A 17,318-nucleotide genomic window follows, 5' to 3' on the forward strand; every position below is an offset into this window, starting at 1 on the left:
CACTGCTTAGGCTGAAAGTTTCCATATTTTGTTTCTGGCTGAAATTGAACTGTTTTTGGAAAATGTGAGCAAATCACTTCATCTAATTTGAGTTACTGAAGAGTGGTGCTTGTGAGAACCTTATCTACTGTTAAAAGAAATAACTTCTGAACACACTTGTTTGAACAAAGCAGTCTCAAAATCAGCTGAATTTGTAGTTTAACATAACAATTGTCCTCACAGAAGTTGGTTTGTTTACTGGCTTTGACTTAAAATAGGTATGACAATTTGAAAGTTTGTTACTGAACTTGCAAAGAGGGAAAATTGCAGGATGTGCAATATGACCATGTATTTTTTGCAAAGTTAACTTAATTAACTATTTTTTGGTACTTAAGTTGTATTGTAAAAATTATAAATCTTCAAATTCATGTTCTTTTGCATTTTAAGAACCATGATAAATCAGTTAAATAGGATTACAAATACAGAACGCTTGTTAGCTAGCTTACATGTAAGATGTTTCTTATGGACTTAGGCTATGTCTACATTGCCACTTTTGTCACTCAGGAGTGTGAAAAAACACCCCTCTGAAGGACAAAAGTTTTAACAACAAAAAGTGGAGCTGTGCTCCCAGCGGCAAAGCTACCGCTTCTATTTGGAGGTGGTACCTCTTAGTGATAGAGTGGCTACACAGCACACCTTACAATGGCATGGCTGCGGCAGCACAGCTGTGTTGTTGTTAGGTGCGCAGTGTAGACATAGCCTTACACTATCATATTATTTGTTTAACTTATTTCTTCTAGTTTGGGCAATGAGCTACCACATTTTGAATGTTTTGTGTTGGGAAATACATTTTAATGTTTCTGTAGAAAACTTGCTTTACTTTAAAATCATTTTACTTCAGTTGTTTGTGTGTAACAGCTAAGATCAGAAATTCCAAGATGTGAAATGCTTTATTTTCAAAAGACATTAAACTTATACTATAGATAGTATTGAACTCCTCTGACTCTGCTTATAGGCACTTACGCTTCTGCTTGTTTTTTTTTTTCTAGGCTGCTGAATATGTTCCAGAAAAAGTGAAGAAGGCTGAAAAGAAATTAGAAGAGAATCCATATGACCTTGACGCTTGGAGCATTCTCATTCGAGAGGCACAGGTTTAGTGACATAGGATTACATTTCCTTATCTATGGGTCCACTCACACTATTTGGTTCTGGAAGTCAATATAAACATTTACATAAATCATAATATTGTAAATGCTGTTTGTTGGTTTTCAATTTTTTAGAATCAGCCTATAGACAAAGCACGGAAGACCTATGAACGCCTTGTTGCCCAGTTCCCCAGTTCTGGCAGATTCTGGAAACTGTACATTGAAGCAGAGGTTAATATTTTAACATTCTTTCTTATATAACAATAGGAATTTGTTTACATTCTGTGATAAACAAAACTGAAGTTAGGCACATAAACAAATCCAGGTAAAGGAGGATTTTAAACATATCTTGCCTTTATTTTGTAAAATAGGTGCAAAAGAGTAATTAAAATGAATTCTCAAGTATTTGGGTCTTTTTATGAGCTGATGATTGTTGCATTATGGAATTGCAACAACATTAAAACAGTTTCAATGGTATTGGAGTGCTTTAGCCTTTTATTTACTTGTCGTGTCAATTTATTGCCTCCTGTGTCATTTATTTAGAGCTCATTTTTTGCTCATATGTACAAACTAATTTGATTTACTTTATACGAATGTTTGAATCTTTAATATTTTTGCTTCCTAGGATATTTTGAGTGTCTCTGAAAGTCTTTTCCAGGGAGGGTGTGGGAAGAAGATTATTTCTAATGTGAAGTGTCTTGAAAATGCATAGTTTACGCATAAATATTGACTAAACCATCAAAAGTCCAACTAACTTACATAACTATTTTTATATGTATAAATAGTAGCTGTTTTTTGTTCCAGTTGGCTATGCCCAAAGACCAATCTAAACAGTCTTTATTTCATGCCATGCCATGAAATTATTTGTATGGGTATTGTGATTATATTTTTTTTAACTTTCTGTATGTAATTGATAGGTTATCCTGGTACACATGCTTTTCACTGGCATTCTTAGGCTATAAATTTTGATAAATATAGACAAGTCTTTTATTAGTTAAACTCCTCAAATGCAGGGGATTTCTGTTTCTCAGATGATAAATGACCTAGTTTAACCTCTAAATAAATAAATATCTGCAGGCTGGTGAGTAGGAATCTGAGTGTCAAACCAGTTGCTTAATCCTTACTATATCATATAAGTTGTGTCCAAATTAGTTCTGACACTAGATAAATCTTAAAGGTAATGCAAAGAACGGGGGAGTCCGTTGTAACTGAAAATCTTGCATACTGTACTAGAATTACTGTTTATACTTAAGTGTAAAATATGCAACATAAATTCAAATATTCACTCTGCTTACATATCCTATAATTGGCACTGTTTCGTTTCCCATCGTATGTAGAAGTTAGTGCGGTATCAGCTGATAGGACGTGTGGGTGTGTGTACTCTAATACATTCATGTGTGGGTCTCTCCTATCCAATCTTAAGGTTAGATCTTGCAACTAAGTCTATCCTCTGCCTCCGGCAACCATACAGATCTGAGTTGCAGAATTGAGACCCTAGCCTGTGGACTTCATCATCAAAACTCTCTCTGGGATCATTAGTGCTTATTTAGAACTGTTATCATTCACTGGGGATGCCCCTAACTTAAGAGGTGAATGAGAGCTGACCTGCCATTCTTGTATTTAAGCAAGAATTCTCAAGCCACTTCTGTATTGGATCTTTTGAAGAAGGCCTGACAGAAGTACTCTTCTTTGTCATTTATTTAATACCATACCTTTTAACTAATGAATAAGTTAGTAGTATATATAAGCACAAATACTATTGAAGCATAAACAGTTTAGGATACAGCTACCCCTCAGGTGATATTTCAGTAACATAATAACTTGGGAGGGAATGAGTCTGCATTGAGTTAACAGTAGGCATGAATATAGTGGGTTTAATTACTCTTGACCTGTAGGGATAAATGGAGGATAGAATTAAATCTTTTAAAAAGATGAAGAAAAACAAATGTGGTTCAGTATTTTGACAGAGGTGTCTTGAGCATGTTACATTTTAAGCTTCATTTCTCTTAAATCAAAGTTAATTTTTTAAACCAAAATTTTGATCTTAAATTTGAACTTATTCCTTTCTAGTAACTTTCTCTGTAGTAACAGTGTAAGAAGTTAATTTGCTGCTGCTTTTTTTCCCTTCTGACTTCACTGACAAGAATGAACACACAAATTGGATTACTTGGCAATACTGCCTAAATGTTGCTTTAAAATGCATCATATATGCTTTGAACAGAGCCTCAAAGTAACTGCAGAATTATACATGTTTATAACAATGTAGTTGAACCTAAATTAATACTGATACAAACTCATTTTAAAGGTGACCCGAGATAGGGACTAGACGAATTGGTTTGTGGATTCTTTTATTGTTGCTTTATATTGTGCAAAGAAAACCTTTTCTGCTTGTTTATTACTTTAGACATATCAGAAATATCAAATTTAGTCTTCTTATCTTGGTCGAGGCTTTTCTTGGATGGTCCAGAAATGTGAATAGGGAATTTCACAGCACTGAACAGGAGTGGGTGGGCATGTTGAAACTTCATCAAGAGGAGTTCTTAATGAGCTTCATTCCTGTGGTATTTTAAATCCTACACTTATAGTTGTTCGTCATCCATAGTCTACACTTTTTTTGGAAGACCAGACCTCAATTTCTAATGTGAAAACAGATTTTTTTCCTCTCTAAGAAAAACAGTTTTCATAGTTATCTTTTATACATCACAGAGAAGCAAAGAGGGTAACAAATCATTGTTTCTCTTGCTTTCTGACCTTTAGTGGTAGTGAAAGTCTTTCTCGTAAGAGTTTGACAGAATGACATAGGAAGAAACTTAGGAACCAAATATTTAAGTGTTGTGTATTGCATAGGGAAATAAGTTAGGGTGAAGATAATACCCTCTGGAATCTGTTAGCATTAATGTGGAATAGCTGCATTCAGCTGTTTTCTTTATGAAAATTCAGGTGTCTTAAATATTAAGAATTTTTAAATCTCCCTTTAGCGGATTTCAGGAATTGACCTTTTTTGAGTCACTTTTTATACCTTTGAGTAGAAAGCTATTCAGATTAGTCTTCAGCATCGATATTTTAGCCTGTGATATAGACAAATCCTTTTCTCACATACTTCATTTTTCTCTCATAATTTTTGGAGAAAGCTATAAACCCTACTAAAATATTTACCTTTATTAACTTCAGAATTACATATTTTTGCAGCGCTGTCTTGTCTTTTTGCTGTTCGAGTGTGTTCCGTGGTGGACTATAGTAGCATATTATATAAAGCAGTTTTCATCACTTACCTGTGATAACATTTATTGCCAGCAAATTTGAAAATAAGTATGTGCTGCAGTAAATTGGATACTTTACAATGCCATTTCTTGGTATGCTGAATGATGCTGTGGGTACACTCAAGGTTTTTTATGAAAACTACTGACTATGTAGTGTGTGAATGAATCTGAATGTAGATTTGGACTTAATCTGAGTTGAGTACACTCCCTCTCTGACTCCCTTCACTGATGGGAGACAAAACTACTACACAAAAATATAAACCTGTAGCAGTGAAAACAGCCTGCTTTCCACCTTGGTTCCTATTTCTACAATGACTTCAAGAAACAGTGGGGGAGGGGCAGTTATTAGCAATAGAAGAAATAATTCCATCTGCAAAAACACTTTATCATGCTGCAGTGTTGAACCACTTACAATCTGTGACCATACGGTTTTGTTTAGTGGTTTTATGTAGGCTATCCTCTACAACCTGTTTTGTAGCAAGTTGAGAAACAAGTCACTAGCTAATATATACTGCATCTTTTTTGAAAATTATGTGGCACAGTAATAGTCTCTGTAGTGTTGTGTAATTTTATCTTTTTCCCATTGCTTAACATTAAAATAGTTGGTTATTCCCTTAATGCCTTTTTTCAGCAAAAAGGCCACTCCCAGCAAGCTGCTTGCATAAATCCACAAAAATGCCTCTGTTTACAGTTTTAATGGAACACGTTACAAGTCTCAAACATCCACATATGCTGTACTTGCTAAATTAATAGTTCAGTGATCTGGATTCCATTTCTGCCCAGCTGACTTGGTGTGCCATCTTGGGTAAGTTTATTTAAACTCTTTCCTGCCAGTAAGATGGGGATAGTACTTACCTACCTCACAGGGTTGTTGTGAGGCTTGTATATAGAACAACGAGGTGCTATGGAAGTACAAAATATGTATATTCTGATGAAGTACACCATGTGGGCCCATGAAAGCAGATGCATAATGTATATCCATGATCTGATTTTGATTGAGACTGCTAGATGACCCACTTATTTTTAGATATTTATTTTTAGAATTAGTTTAATCTTTTTGATGCACTTGAAGAATTTACATGGTTGGCAGTATCATAAATGTTTGAACAGTTCAGCCTGGACACTTGTATGAAACTTGTAGTTAACTTGTTAATTTCAGGAATTTCCCTGCATTCCTAGTTTCCTCTGGAAAAATGAATCCGCAGAAAATCCTTTTAATCAATTTGTGACAAATAATCTATACTTACAATATTCTTGAGCAGTAGTATTACTCTTATTCCAATCTTGATATTTGAAATGGTATCTTTGAAAACTTTTACGATCCCATGCTATAGACCTTGGATGCTCTGGGCAAGCTTATACCATGCTAACTTCATTCTTTCATGGGCTTATTTCAGTATCTCCTGGTACATTCTTTCTGCTGTTGGGAGAGTTCAAAAAGTTTGCTATAACAAGGTATTTAAAAATCACAACCACAATACAGTTCTGACAAACACGTAAAAAAACCCAGAAACTAATAAATGCAAAGCTAGTCCATGTGCCTGTAAGGTATTTGAGCTGTTCATATGTATTTTCACTGTTATAAATTTCTCAAGTTTTGAATTGTGTGTAATTGCTTGCACTTAAGGAAAAAAAGCTTTATAAATAGAATAGAAATATTTGTAATTTTAATATGAACATAGTTTATTTTAAATGTAGTTTAATAGCGAGAGATGTCATACAAGAATTCTTTTTATGGGACAATGGGAGAAGGAAGAGGGCTTGAACTATATAACCAAAGGCTAGGATTGATGGCTTTTGCATTTCAACATAAACATATACATGAGTATCTTTAACTCATGTAATTCAAATTGGTGTGAACACTAGCCAGAATGTATCATTTCAATATATTTGTACATTAAAAAATGTAACTTTAATAAAATCATTTAGAAAAATGATTGGTTTTGTTTAAAATGTTTTTTCTGTTTGACAGTATTTTCTTTCTTCTAATACTTTGATTTGGGCCTGGAGAAGGAAATTGTGAATACATACTTTCAAAATTAGTGTTCTGTTTGGAAAATTGAACTCATTTCTGTCAGGATGAAGCTGATGTGACCTAAAGTCAAAGTAGACTTCTCCACTGCTGGTATTCCTTTATTGGCAACACCTTAACTGAATTAGAAATAACTACTGTTTGCTAAATTTATGTAAACTTTCTTATAGTAATTGAAAAATATACCCATATAAAAGTTGCTACTCCAGTTACATAAGCATTTTTCTTGGTCAACTTTTGTTGCTGAGAAAGTATGTTGTACAGAGTTTCTGCACATCCTAAACATTGGAAACTTCTGTCCAAACTTTTAATCTTTACAACTGTACTACTTATGAACTTTTCTTATTCTTATGGACTTGTTCCTTTCTTGTTAATAAATGTTGTTCTATGTCTGTGTGATTATTGTAGACTTGTACTAGAATCAATGCAATTTGTCCGTCTCCTGTCCCTTCTGCCCAATATGTAAATATAAGGGTGTGCAAAGTGAACAGAACATGTTTTTAGTTGTGTAGTGTCAGAAATACTTTTCCACACAACCACAACTGATAATGTTTGACTTAAAATAGATGTACAATATTGAAGTGGAAGACTGTATATTTATCTGCCTTCCATATATATCAATTAATACATTACTGTTCATTAATTTTAATCATGAAAAAGGGGATAGACAATATTTCTAATATTAATGGTGAAAGGACAAGATATGATCAGAGAATCACTGTGGATTTCTTTTGTAGTATGTTGTCATTTTCGCATGAAGAAATGGGTTGTTTGCTATTCTGCCTTAACAGTATTCTTTCTACTTGGTGTGGCAGTGGAAACGTTCACTTCATGAGGGTTGGCTAGCTCAACGTTGTTCATAAAGATCTCTACATTCTAGATCAGTTAGAGAGCACCAAACGTACTACAGTAGAAACATTTGGCCTCCATTAGCTTCATCTTTTTATTCTGATTTTAATAGGAAAAACACAAGCATTTAGCTTTCCTAACCGGGTACAATTTTCAAAACCTTCTAAGACCCACTTACAGAATTTGTGTAGACAGTGAAAACTTTAGCCGTTATACTATCTTTTATTTTTATTTTTATTTTTTGGTACATCAATGTGCTAATACTACTTCTGACTTTTCTTTCCTATAGTTAGATATAAGTTAAGCCTCTTTCTGCTCCCATTGGCAACAGACTTTCAGTATAGTGTAAAGCTTTCTCTGGCCTGCAGTGTTTATGGGTGGGTCACTTGAACCTGGACCAAAGGGGCCACTATAGCCAATTTCTTCTTACCTTATCTTTGCCCTCATTTTTGTACCTCACTCCAGTTATCAGCTGGTCAAATATCTAGTCATACTGCTTGGACTACTTCAAAAACTTACTGTATATCATTACTATTTCTTTGTGCACCTGTTGTGCTAAAAGTATGTAGGTAATAGCCCCACTGCATACTAGAATAGTGAATGTTTTCTTATATCTCAGATCCTTTTGCAGACTGTGAGTTATGTGTTGAAGGGAACACAGTGGCTTCTCTGTGCCAATAACTTATGACCAGTCATGTGAATTTACTGTATTCAGTTGTGGCATTCATTGTAGGATATGAATACATGTTTGTTTAAAATTGGAATTAGAATCTTTTCCCTAGCTACAGTAGGCTTTGCCAATTTTTGTGCCACATGATGTCCCATGTCCAGTGACAGCCAGCTTGTAAAAAGTTTGCAGTGAAGTATCAGGTAGTTGATGATAATTTTATTATACTATTATGAGATAAAAATGTAATGTTTGTCAGACTTCTTTATATATATATATATATATATATATATATATAGGCAACTCTTACATGAGAAGTAGCAGCAATGGATGTGTGCAGTGAACATGTGTGCATGCATGTTCATATACAAAAGGCAAGCAAACATCTTTATATGTATCAGCATAGTTTGTGTTTATATAAGAGCTGATTATTTTTATAAATTTCTTGCAAAATACAGTGATCTCAATCTATTCATAAATATTTACATTATGGTAATTGGATTGGAGCCTTATAGTACTTTTGTTTTGTCTCTGATCAAACTAGCTAACTTTTGTAAGTATGAACACACTTTGAGTGCAGTACGGCTGCTTGTGCCATCAGAAATTTGTTTGGTCAAGTGTGTTGTCAACAGACTTTTATACTGGAGCATGTGCAAGCCATCTGCATTAGGCTGACAGTTTTATAATGAATAATCCAAAACTGATCCTCTGAATAAAGTACACATCTTCTTAAGTGTTCAGTGTCGTGACTTGTTGAACAGCTGCATTTTTTTGTTTCCCATTTGACGTAGATTCCAAGTAGCTTAAATAAGCAATATTTGTTCTCACAATTAGCTTCCTGATTCGGGGCAATTGAGGCTCTCATCAGTTCCCTCATATCTCCTATTAGTTCATGAGATGAAAAACAGGGAAATTTTAATGTGGAAATCTAGTTTATTACAGGAACACATTTTGCTTCACTTAAAGAGAATTCCATTCATTGGGGTGGGGAGTAACTTCAGTTACAAAATGCTGTTAAATAAGGTTCTCACTTAAACCCTTAATTGAACAAAATACATAGTAAAAGACAGTCTGAGACTTTGGCACCAGTTCATCTGTTGTAATATATAGATATATATGGAAAGTAATTTAAGATACATTACTTTAGTGTGAAGGGTTAATTTGTTAGGTTTAAGTGAAAGGCTTCATGTTGTTAACTGGTTTTGTAGTTCCTCTGTTGCTTGGTTACTCTCACTTATGTTTTGGACAACTTTACTCATATCTCTTCTCGAAGTACAGTATTTTAAACTCATAAAGTTGTCACATTTTCTCTTGTTACTGTAGAAAATCAACAGTTCTGAAAAATGAGAGTGGCTCATTAGTGGTTCCTAAAAATAGTTGGAGGATGTGTATAAGAATGTAATCCTGCCACTACATAAATGTGTGCTTACCTTTATGCAGATAAGTAATCTCATTGAGCTCAATAGGAATACTTACATGCATAAAGTTAAGCATGTGCTTAAGTATTTGTAGGATTGAGCTCTTGCTTGAAGGGGACACTTTTTCAGTGACTCTTAAAATAAAACTTAGATTTTTGTTTAATACTCTTTGGTTTGGAGGAAACTAACTTTTCTCTGTTTTACCAAAGGCAAGTCACAAACACAGCTTCCTTTCTGTTTCTCCCATCTCCTTGCGCATCTTCCCCTTACCTCCCTCCCAAACCAACAGATTTATGTATAAGCATTACATGGGTAGTAATCTGCCACAATCAGTGGGGTGCAGGGAATGAATTATCCTCATTTGTGAGAGTTAAGCTTCTACTATACAGTTGACTGAATCTAGAGCAGCAGTGAAAACCAGGTAATTTACTTTCTTCTACACTAGGAACATGGTAATAGAAGTTTTTGAGAGAACTAAATTTAAAGATTTGGAATTTTCTTAATTTTTTAATAGAAAAATTAGATCTTACCTACACTGTCCATTTTGGAATGCACAATGGGTGCCTGGAGAGCGTATGTTGGTCAGAGAAATTGTGCAAGTGCAGTCTGCAAGAGGATGTGGCTTTTATTCAGGCATCTAAACTTTTTTATTTTGTAAACATCTATTTAACTCAAACTGCTTTTAGAATAGTTCTTTGTTGTTGAAGATTCAGCATCCCTGTCCTTTCAGTTAAGGGCTGAGAACTATTTAAGACAGTGGAGCAGAAACACAGTGAAGAATTTACATTTCTAATACTCCTAAGGTAAACACAGTCCTCCCCATATTTCCTGAGTAGAGGTGGGGATGAGGATTAAGGCTGTCTTTATTCATAAAGAAGCCAATAGGAGTTGAACTATTTTTCCACTTTTTGTACTTACCCAAAATGTAGTTCAATTTCTGGTTATGAAGTTTGTGTGTGTGTGTTTGTGCGTGCATGTGCTGCGAGTATGTATGTTTAAAAAAAATAAAAACCTTCCATTGGCCCCTATCCTGCAAAAAGAAGAGCTACCTCTGTGGAGTCTTAAGCAATCTTCTTGGATTTCTGTGTAGGTAAATCCATTTACTGGATATGGAGACATAGTGTGGTTCATATATGGATTTAAATGGAGAAAATAAAAGTTTAATCCTGATTATTCTGATAACTCATCTAGATTTTTTTTTTGTTACCCTTACTTGGATCTTACAAATGATTTGAAACAAAAGTGTGAAAACATACCATGATTTCAGTCCTCAACCTTTTGTATAGGTTTTTATGAGAACTTTCAACCAAACCTGTAGCCTTAAATAGTTCAACAGATTAGTTCCAATTGTGTATGTTTTTGGAGTGGTGGCTAGACCAAATATATCTAATCATGGTCTCTCTGGGGTAAAGCTTGTATATGAACTATACAAGGTGGTATACACGTAATAAGCTTATAAAAAAGTTCAGTGACATATTTTACATTCCATTTTCTTTTATATACCCCAGTGGTTAAAATTAATAATCTATTAACATTATATACAACTCAAGCGCATGTAGGGAAGCAGCTGAATACAAAGCAAGAAATGACTGAACTAGATTGTCCTACTTTGTCATCCAGTCTTGACTGCATTCTTGTAAAATGTTAATTTTCATATTTTACATGGTCACGGGCAGAGTTTGAAAAACGTTACAAGCAACCTATGAACAACTTTTGTTGATTTGGAGGGATAGGCCTTAGTGTACCTGAAGAGCAACACTCTCATGTTGCCTATTCCCTACCATTAGCTGCTGAGAAAGGGGAAGGTGCTAGGATTCCTAACCAGGATATGGTCCTTGGACTGTACCACAGGATTGTAAGTTGAGAGCCATGTTGGCACCTGACATGCACACCATATATAAGGATTTTGGGGGGCTTAGAAATATCAGGACTAATTTCATTTTCATTTAAAAATAGTTCCTTGCCATTTCCTTTAGGAAGAGATCTTCAAATCTAACGTATAGCTGGGATTGAAAGTTTATTTGCTGATTTCCCCCCCCCCCCCCCCCGTTTTCCACTCCTGTAAAGATCATGGGTTATTCAGTGTTTCCCTTTCACCATCTCTAGCCTGGCCTTCAGTCATGGGTTTGTCAGACCCACAGGTCAATTCAGGGTTTTTGTAGGAAGTAGACGGGTTATTGTCTAGTGGCTACTACTGTTGCTACAGCTATTGCAAGTTACCTCCTTGCCTCTATTGGATCTCCATCCTCTGCTGACCAGACAATGTAATCTTTGGCCGCAAGAAGGTGTAAGTAAATAGCATGAAGAAACCTGATATAGAAAACCAAATATGGAACTAAGACCACAGAACTCCTGTGTTGTGATCCTGGCTCTGAGTTTGGTTTCCTTTGCGGCCTCTATCAAGTTACTTAACCTTTCCATCTTAGCTTCTGTCTGTAAAATGGGGCTACATTATAGAGAATAGTTAATGCTAGTAAATTAGTATAAAATACTAAAATTAACTCGAATGGACACACAACGTTTAGTAGGGAGGTGACTTGTCCAGTTCCTTGTAAAAGTCTTGTAAACATTTGCAACAGTGCATAAGCACCTGGGATTCACTTCTGCAAAGATTATTATTTTGGTGGCCCACACTAAAATACAGATGGCTGTTTGATTAGGCAAACATACAAAAACTTTTTCCTACTAATTGTTTCACTAAAATAGCATAGAAGCTAGCCAGACTGTAGAAGGAAGATGTTAGTAATTTTAAAATTAGAGGTTTAAAGTTGCATTTTTGTATGGGCATAGTATACAACTTTTCATGCTATAGTGTTCTAGTCACTATACAGCATAAATGTGCTTCTTAGAATTGTAGATAAGGAAAAACTTTTCCCATTTCTGTATCTGTGCATTTGTAAAAAAGTGATGCCTGCACATTTAAAATCTTTTGCAAACACCTATTACAAGATGATATTTTGTGAAAAAGCAGAATTGGAGAAATTTGTAAGAAGCATCTCGGTAAGCATGAATGCAACTGATCTAACTCTGGAGTTCATGTTTCTCCCAGATTGATTTGATAAGTGGAGATTTTGCAGTTAAACAGGGTTGGAAGGCAGCATCTCTTAGCAGTTCTTCTTTTGGGCAAAGAGTATCCTTGATATTTCATATGTCTGTAACCCTGTGTTCTCTGAGCACCATTGAAAATCATCTAGCAGTAGAGGCTGCATTTCTTAACTTGATTTTTTTTTCCCTCTGAATTTTCCTGTATTTTTTTAGTTAATAATGCAGTGCCAAGGCTGGAAACTGAAATGCAATAACTCTTTGCCCCCAACCCCAAGAATCAAGTTCTTACACCAATGTTAACACAGTTCTATTTAACGTACTGCTCATTTATATCTGTGCAACTTCATAGATGCTGGTGAGATTGTAGTGGTATTAGTGAGGGTAGAAGTAGGCCTACTACATATATAGGAAGATGCATATTTAGCAGTATAAACAGCAGTCTAATAATGTGCAATGTGGCCCATTAATTGCTTCATAGCGCATTTTGAAATTTTAGAGTTTTAGAATTAAATTTGCCTTTACAATCTGAAGTTAGTTCTACTGTACTGTCACCAGTACCTTTCATACTGCCTGAAAGAAGCATCTGTAATTCTGAAATGATAAATTGGCAGTTCTCTTTAATATGGCATGGGGATCTTGGGATATAAGAAGTCCAGTGGTTTCATTGACTCTTCTGAAGAAACCAGGTAACTAACATCTTTTTGTTCTGTTTGTACAGTTCCTAGCACAATGGGGTTCTGGTCCGTGACTAGAGCTCCTAGGTGCTAGAGTAATTAAAATAAATGGATTTCTATCCAACTGAAAGTGCTGTGCACTCCTAGTAGCTTGTTAATATGCTTTAAAACAGCGCTACCATGAATGAATATGTATAGAGACAATTACTGTATTGATGCATTATATAAGTGGGAGTTGCACATACAACTTTCCTGCTCCTGGATGTATGTTGATTGCTTTTCTTGAATTTTGCATAGGTGGTTCTGCAATATCGTTGTTTGAAAATGGGCAAAATACTTTCACAAGTATGTATACTTTGAGAATATTGACAGTGTTACATATTCAAAAAGGAAAACGAGTTCATAACAGTTTAGATTGAGACATGGTCTTAGGCCAGGGGCGGGAATTTCAGAGTTCTAATATCACTTAATCTCTCTCTTCCCATTTATAAAATAGGGCCAAAAATATTTATCGGGGTATTACTGGAAAACTGGGTATTACTGGGAAACTGCTTTAAAGAACATATGTTAATATTATAGTCAAAACCAGAGAAGTTCATGTGATCTGGCCTTTAACTGATGGGAATCTAGAGTCAAGTGTTCAATTATTTGGGCATCTGTAGGTACAAATAGTGCCTAGTGGGATTTTGAAAAGTGCCTAAGCAGGTTAGATGCTTAACTCCCATGTTAGGCACCTAAGTAGGTTAGGGGCTTTTGAAAAATCTCAGTGAGTACCTACCTGGATCTTTAAATGCCTAAGTACCTTTGAAAATTAATCCTTAGTCTTGCTGAACATTGGACAATGTCAGAACTATTTTTAAGAAGGAAAAAAACTAATCACGTGCTGAAAGGGGCAATCTCATATTTCTTTGAGTCCGCTTCAGAATTCAGCCTGATAATATTAAATGTGGAGTATGTAAGTAGATTGATGGAGTGGGTAGACTGAAAAGAACTGAAAATATTCCTGAATGTCTACAAGAAGAGCAGTTATCAATGGAAAACAATCATTACATTAATATAGGAATACAACTAAACAGAATGTGCTACTTACACTAGAATGTAAAACTTCATTAATGTTTTCTGACATAAAATGTCTTTGAATCTGAACACAGAATTTGACTGTAGAAGGCCATAAATTAGAATTAATATGTTATGGCAATATGCCACTTTTTTTCAAGTCTGATATAGCTCACTTGCTGATTAAAGATGACAGTCTTTACAATTCTAAATGTAGTGCATACAATTTTTATTCTACACAAATATTTTTGCTGTAGTGTTGGTAGATCCAGGTAAGTGAATCTTCCATAACAACCCAATCCCTCTGCTCTTTCTTTCCTGTGCTGAGAAAAGCACAGAAGACTACAGTGCAAGTGAGAGAGATCTCATTGTTTGAAAATAGCTTTTTGATTAATAACATCTGGTCATGTATTACATACTAATGCAGTGTTCTTTTACTGATGATCTTTGATTTCTACACTTGAAAACAATAGTGTTTCATGTGTGTTTGGAGAAATTTTAGACTTTCCTTCTTTTCCCACTTAGAAATGAATGTCTTCATTTGCTCTTATGTAGATGAGTTGAGTCATCTCTTCCTTTTTTATGAGTATTGCTCTGATCAATTAAACAGTGGTCATTAATCTACCAATTGCTCTTCTCTTATACAGTTAATGGTTGAGTAGAAGTTCAGTCGACCTGCTGGTATTATTCACTGTTAGGTCTGTGACTGCTGTAGAGCTTTGCTGTAACACTTTCTCATTGCTCTTGGAAAAGCCTGTTTGTATTGATTCACTGGGTAAGAATCTTGTTTGAGCCATTAAAAAAAAATCTGATTACTTGGTTTCATAATTATGTCATCTATACTTCCATCTTCTCCTAGATGGTTGGAGATGCTAGAAATACAAGCTTGTCAAGACACAATTTTCTGTGGTGGTTAAGCTTTTGAGTTAGTGCTATCCACTTCAGTGCAAGTCCTGTCAAAGGTGTGTTGAGAACATTTGTCAGTGCCTGCAATGGTGCTTAATGCTGCTTAAAGGAGACGACATTTCTCTCAAAGGGCAGGCTAAGTTCTGAGTGAGGGGAGATTAATTTGCTCTGTCCTTTCAGCTAGTCTGCCTTTGCTGTTGACTTGGATTTTATGAGTTTGAATACTTTGGACACTGATAGACCAAACTCATGTTCTAGCTGCAGTTCGATTCTTTTCGTTTCATCAAAATGTTTGTCGTGCCCTGATAGATGTACCACATCTTCTGGCAAAGTGAGCTATTGAACTAATGCAAGAACCTCTTTGGAGATTAAAAGGCTTGGATGTCCTGTGATCAGTTCATTGATATAACATCTGCTGTGATAAACCTACTATCTGTCTTACCTTAGGAACTGGAACCTACTAAATGGGACACTAGGGATGACTACACCACAGTGTTACCTAGAGGAGCCTGAGCCTCTGACACACCCTACATCTGTAGGCAAATGGCACCCTTGACCCTCAGACTGAGGAGCTTAAATGCTCATTTTAGATCCTGTGCATTAGATGCCAGCAGAATTTCAGTATTGAGATGATTTAGAACCTTGTGATGTTCCTTTACATGGATAGTGGTGTCAGTCCACCTAGTCTTCAACTGCCTGCTAAAAATCTGTATAATACAATTGCAGTCTCCAGAATAGGTGGTGTAAAGTGCTTTGCACATCAGGAGGTGCTGATGACTTCTTCCATCCTACTCACAGTTTGCCTGTGGCTTTCGTAACAGTTTGCACAGTTCAGGGGGTCAGGAGCACAGTTACAAGCACTGCAGTGTTATAACTGGGAAGATATGTGTCTTTGAATCTAGGTGCTCATGAGTGCTACAAATCCCACGTGGGCAAATAGTTTAAGCTTCAGAAGGTGGTTCACCCATTTGTGCCTCAAAGAATAAATATGTGGACTTCCAAAACAATCATAGATTTAGTTTTAGAAATGTCCAGCAGTAGTTATTGGTATTATATGATGTGACAGTGAAAAAAATATCCAGTAGACACCCATGGCATTAAATTTATCTTTTCAACCAAGAGGTACAGCAATAGTAGCTGGAGGACCTTGTGTGACACCATTACTCCCTTTGGAGATAATGTGGAGGACTGTCTCAAGAACATGGAGGAAGTCATGGTACAATTTGTTTCCTTCAGTCAATAATCTTATTTTCCTCTTCTGAGAAAAAAGACAACGGACAGCGAGAGGCTTTAGGCTATAACCAATACAACAAGTATCCCCAAACAGCGTACTGAGTTTGGCAGGGACTGAGTCTTTGTATTTGGAAAACATCTACCACCTTTCAGGTGCTACGTGATCTCAGCAATATGCCTTTAACTTCAAAGCAGCAAAATGTTTGTTTTTTTTTTTCTCTTAAATTTCTGGATCAAATAATTAACCTGCTTCTGTCTGCCCTGTGTGATCTCACTGTCAGAGAAAGATGTGAGCTTACTTCCTTCTGACTCACCTAATTGCATATACATGGGTCCTCAGGATTGTCAAGCAAAGGCACAATACTCATTTTTTGGAAAAACAAACAAATCCCCACAAATTGAGTCCACAGCTTCACTCCTGCAGGAGTGCATCAGAGAGGCATTCTAGTAAATATAATTTTAAAATAAAACCCTACATCAAACTCCTATTACTTTATGTCTTTGATAACTGAACTGTACTGCCAATTCAGTTTTGCCTTTTGGATTGGTGGCGTGTTCAGCAGTTAGAGCAGGATACTGACTGAAAATGGGAATTTGTGTTTTCCAATTTCAAGATAATATGTTAAGAATAGCATTTCTTGAAGGAATCTGAGGATTTGTCCATGTCACTAATGGGTGCTGGAATCCCGGAGCTCTTCAATATAATTAACTGACTCAGTTTCTCTCCCACTGAGACTATTGAAATATGAGACCATATGAACATGTCTTATCTCACTGCCTTCTCTCCATTCCCCGCAAGTCAAAGAAGTTGTAAACCCTGTAAGAAGAATTTGCAAAATTTAAACAAGTTTTCAATAAAGAACAAGCTAGAGATATTGGGACTAATAGCCACAGCTGGTCATTGTACCCATAGCTCATCTCCATGAGTCAATCTCAATAGACTGAGGTTTATGTGGGTCACAGACCACTCATATGTTCAGTGCCCTCTTTGTGAAACATTTGGTAGACCTCTAGGAGCACCTTGCAATATGGAGAATACTTCCAAATTTATGCC

The 17,318-nt window shown here is 35.7% G+C and overlaps 1 protein-coding gene across 1 annotated transcript in view; it reads left to right on the forward strand.

Moving 5' to 3' along the window:
• Positions 1 to 17,318, forward strand: part of CSTF3 (cleavage stimulation factor subunit 3) — a 77,104-nt gene that overhangs the window by 15,309 nt on the left and 44,477 nt on the right. The window contains exons 2-3 of the mRNA XM_032791669.2: positions 1,029 to 1,130; positions 1,260 to 1,355. Of these exons, the coding sequence (XP_032647560.1) occupies positions 1,029 to 1,130; positions 1,260 to 1,355 (198 nt within the window). The remainder of the gene's footprint in view (positions 1 to 1,028; positions 1,131 to 1,259; positions 1,356 to 17,318) is intronic.

This window comes from Chelonoidis abingdonii, chromosome 4 (genome assembly GCF_003597395.2).
Source record: "Chelonoidis abingdonii isolate Lonesome George chromosome 4, CheloAbing_2.0, whole genome shotgun sequence".
In the NCBI taxonomy this organism is placed as follows: Eukaryota; Metazoa; Chordata; order Testudines; family Testudinidae; genus Chelonoidis; species Chelonoidis abingdonii.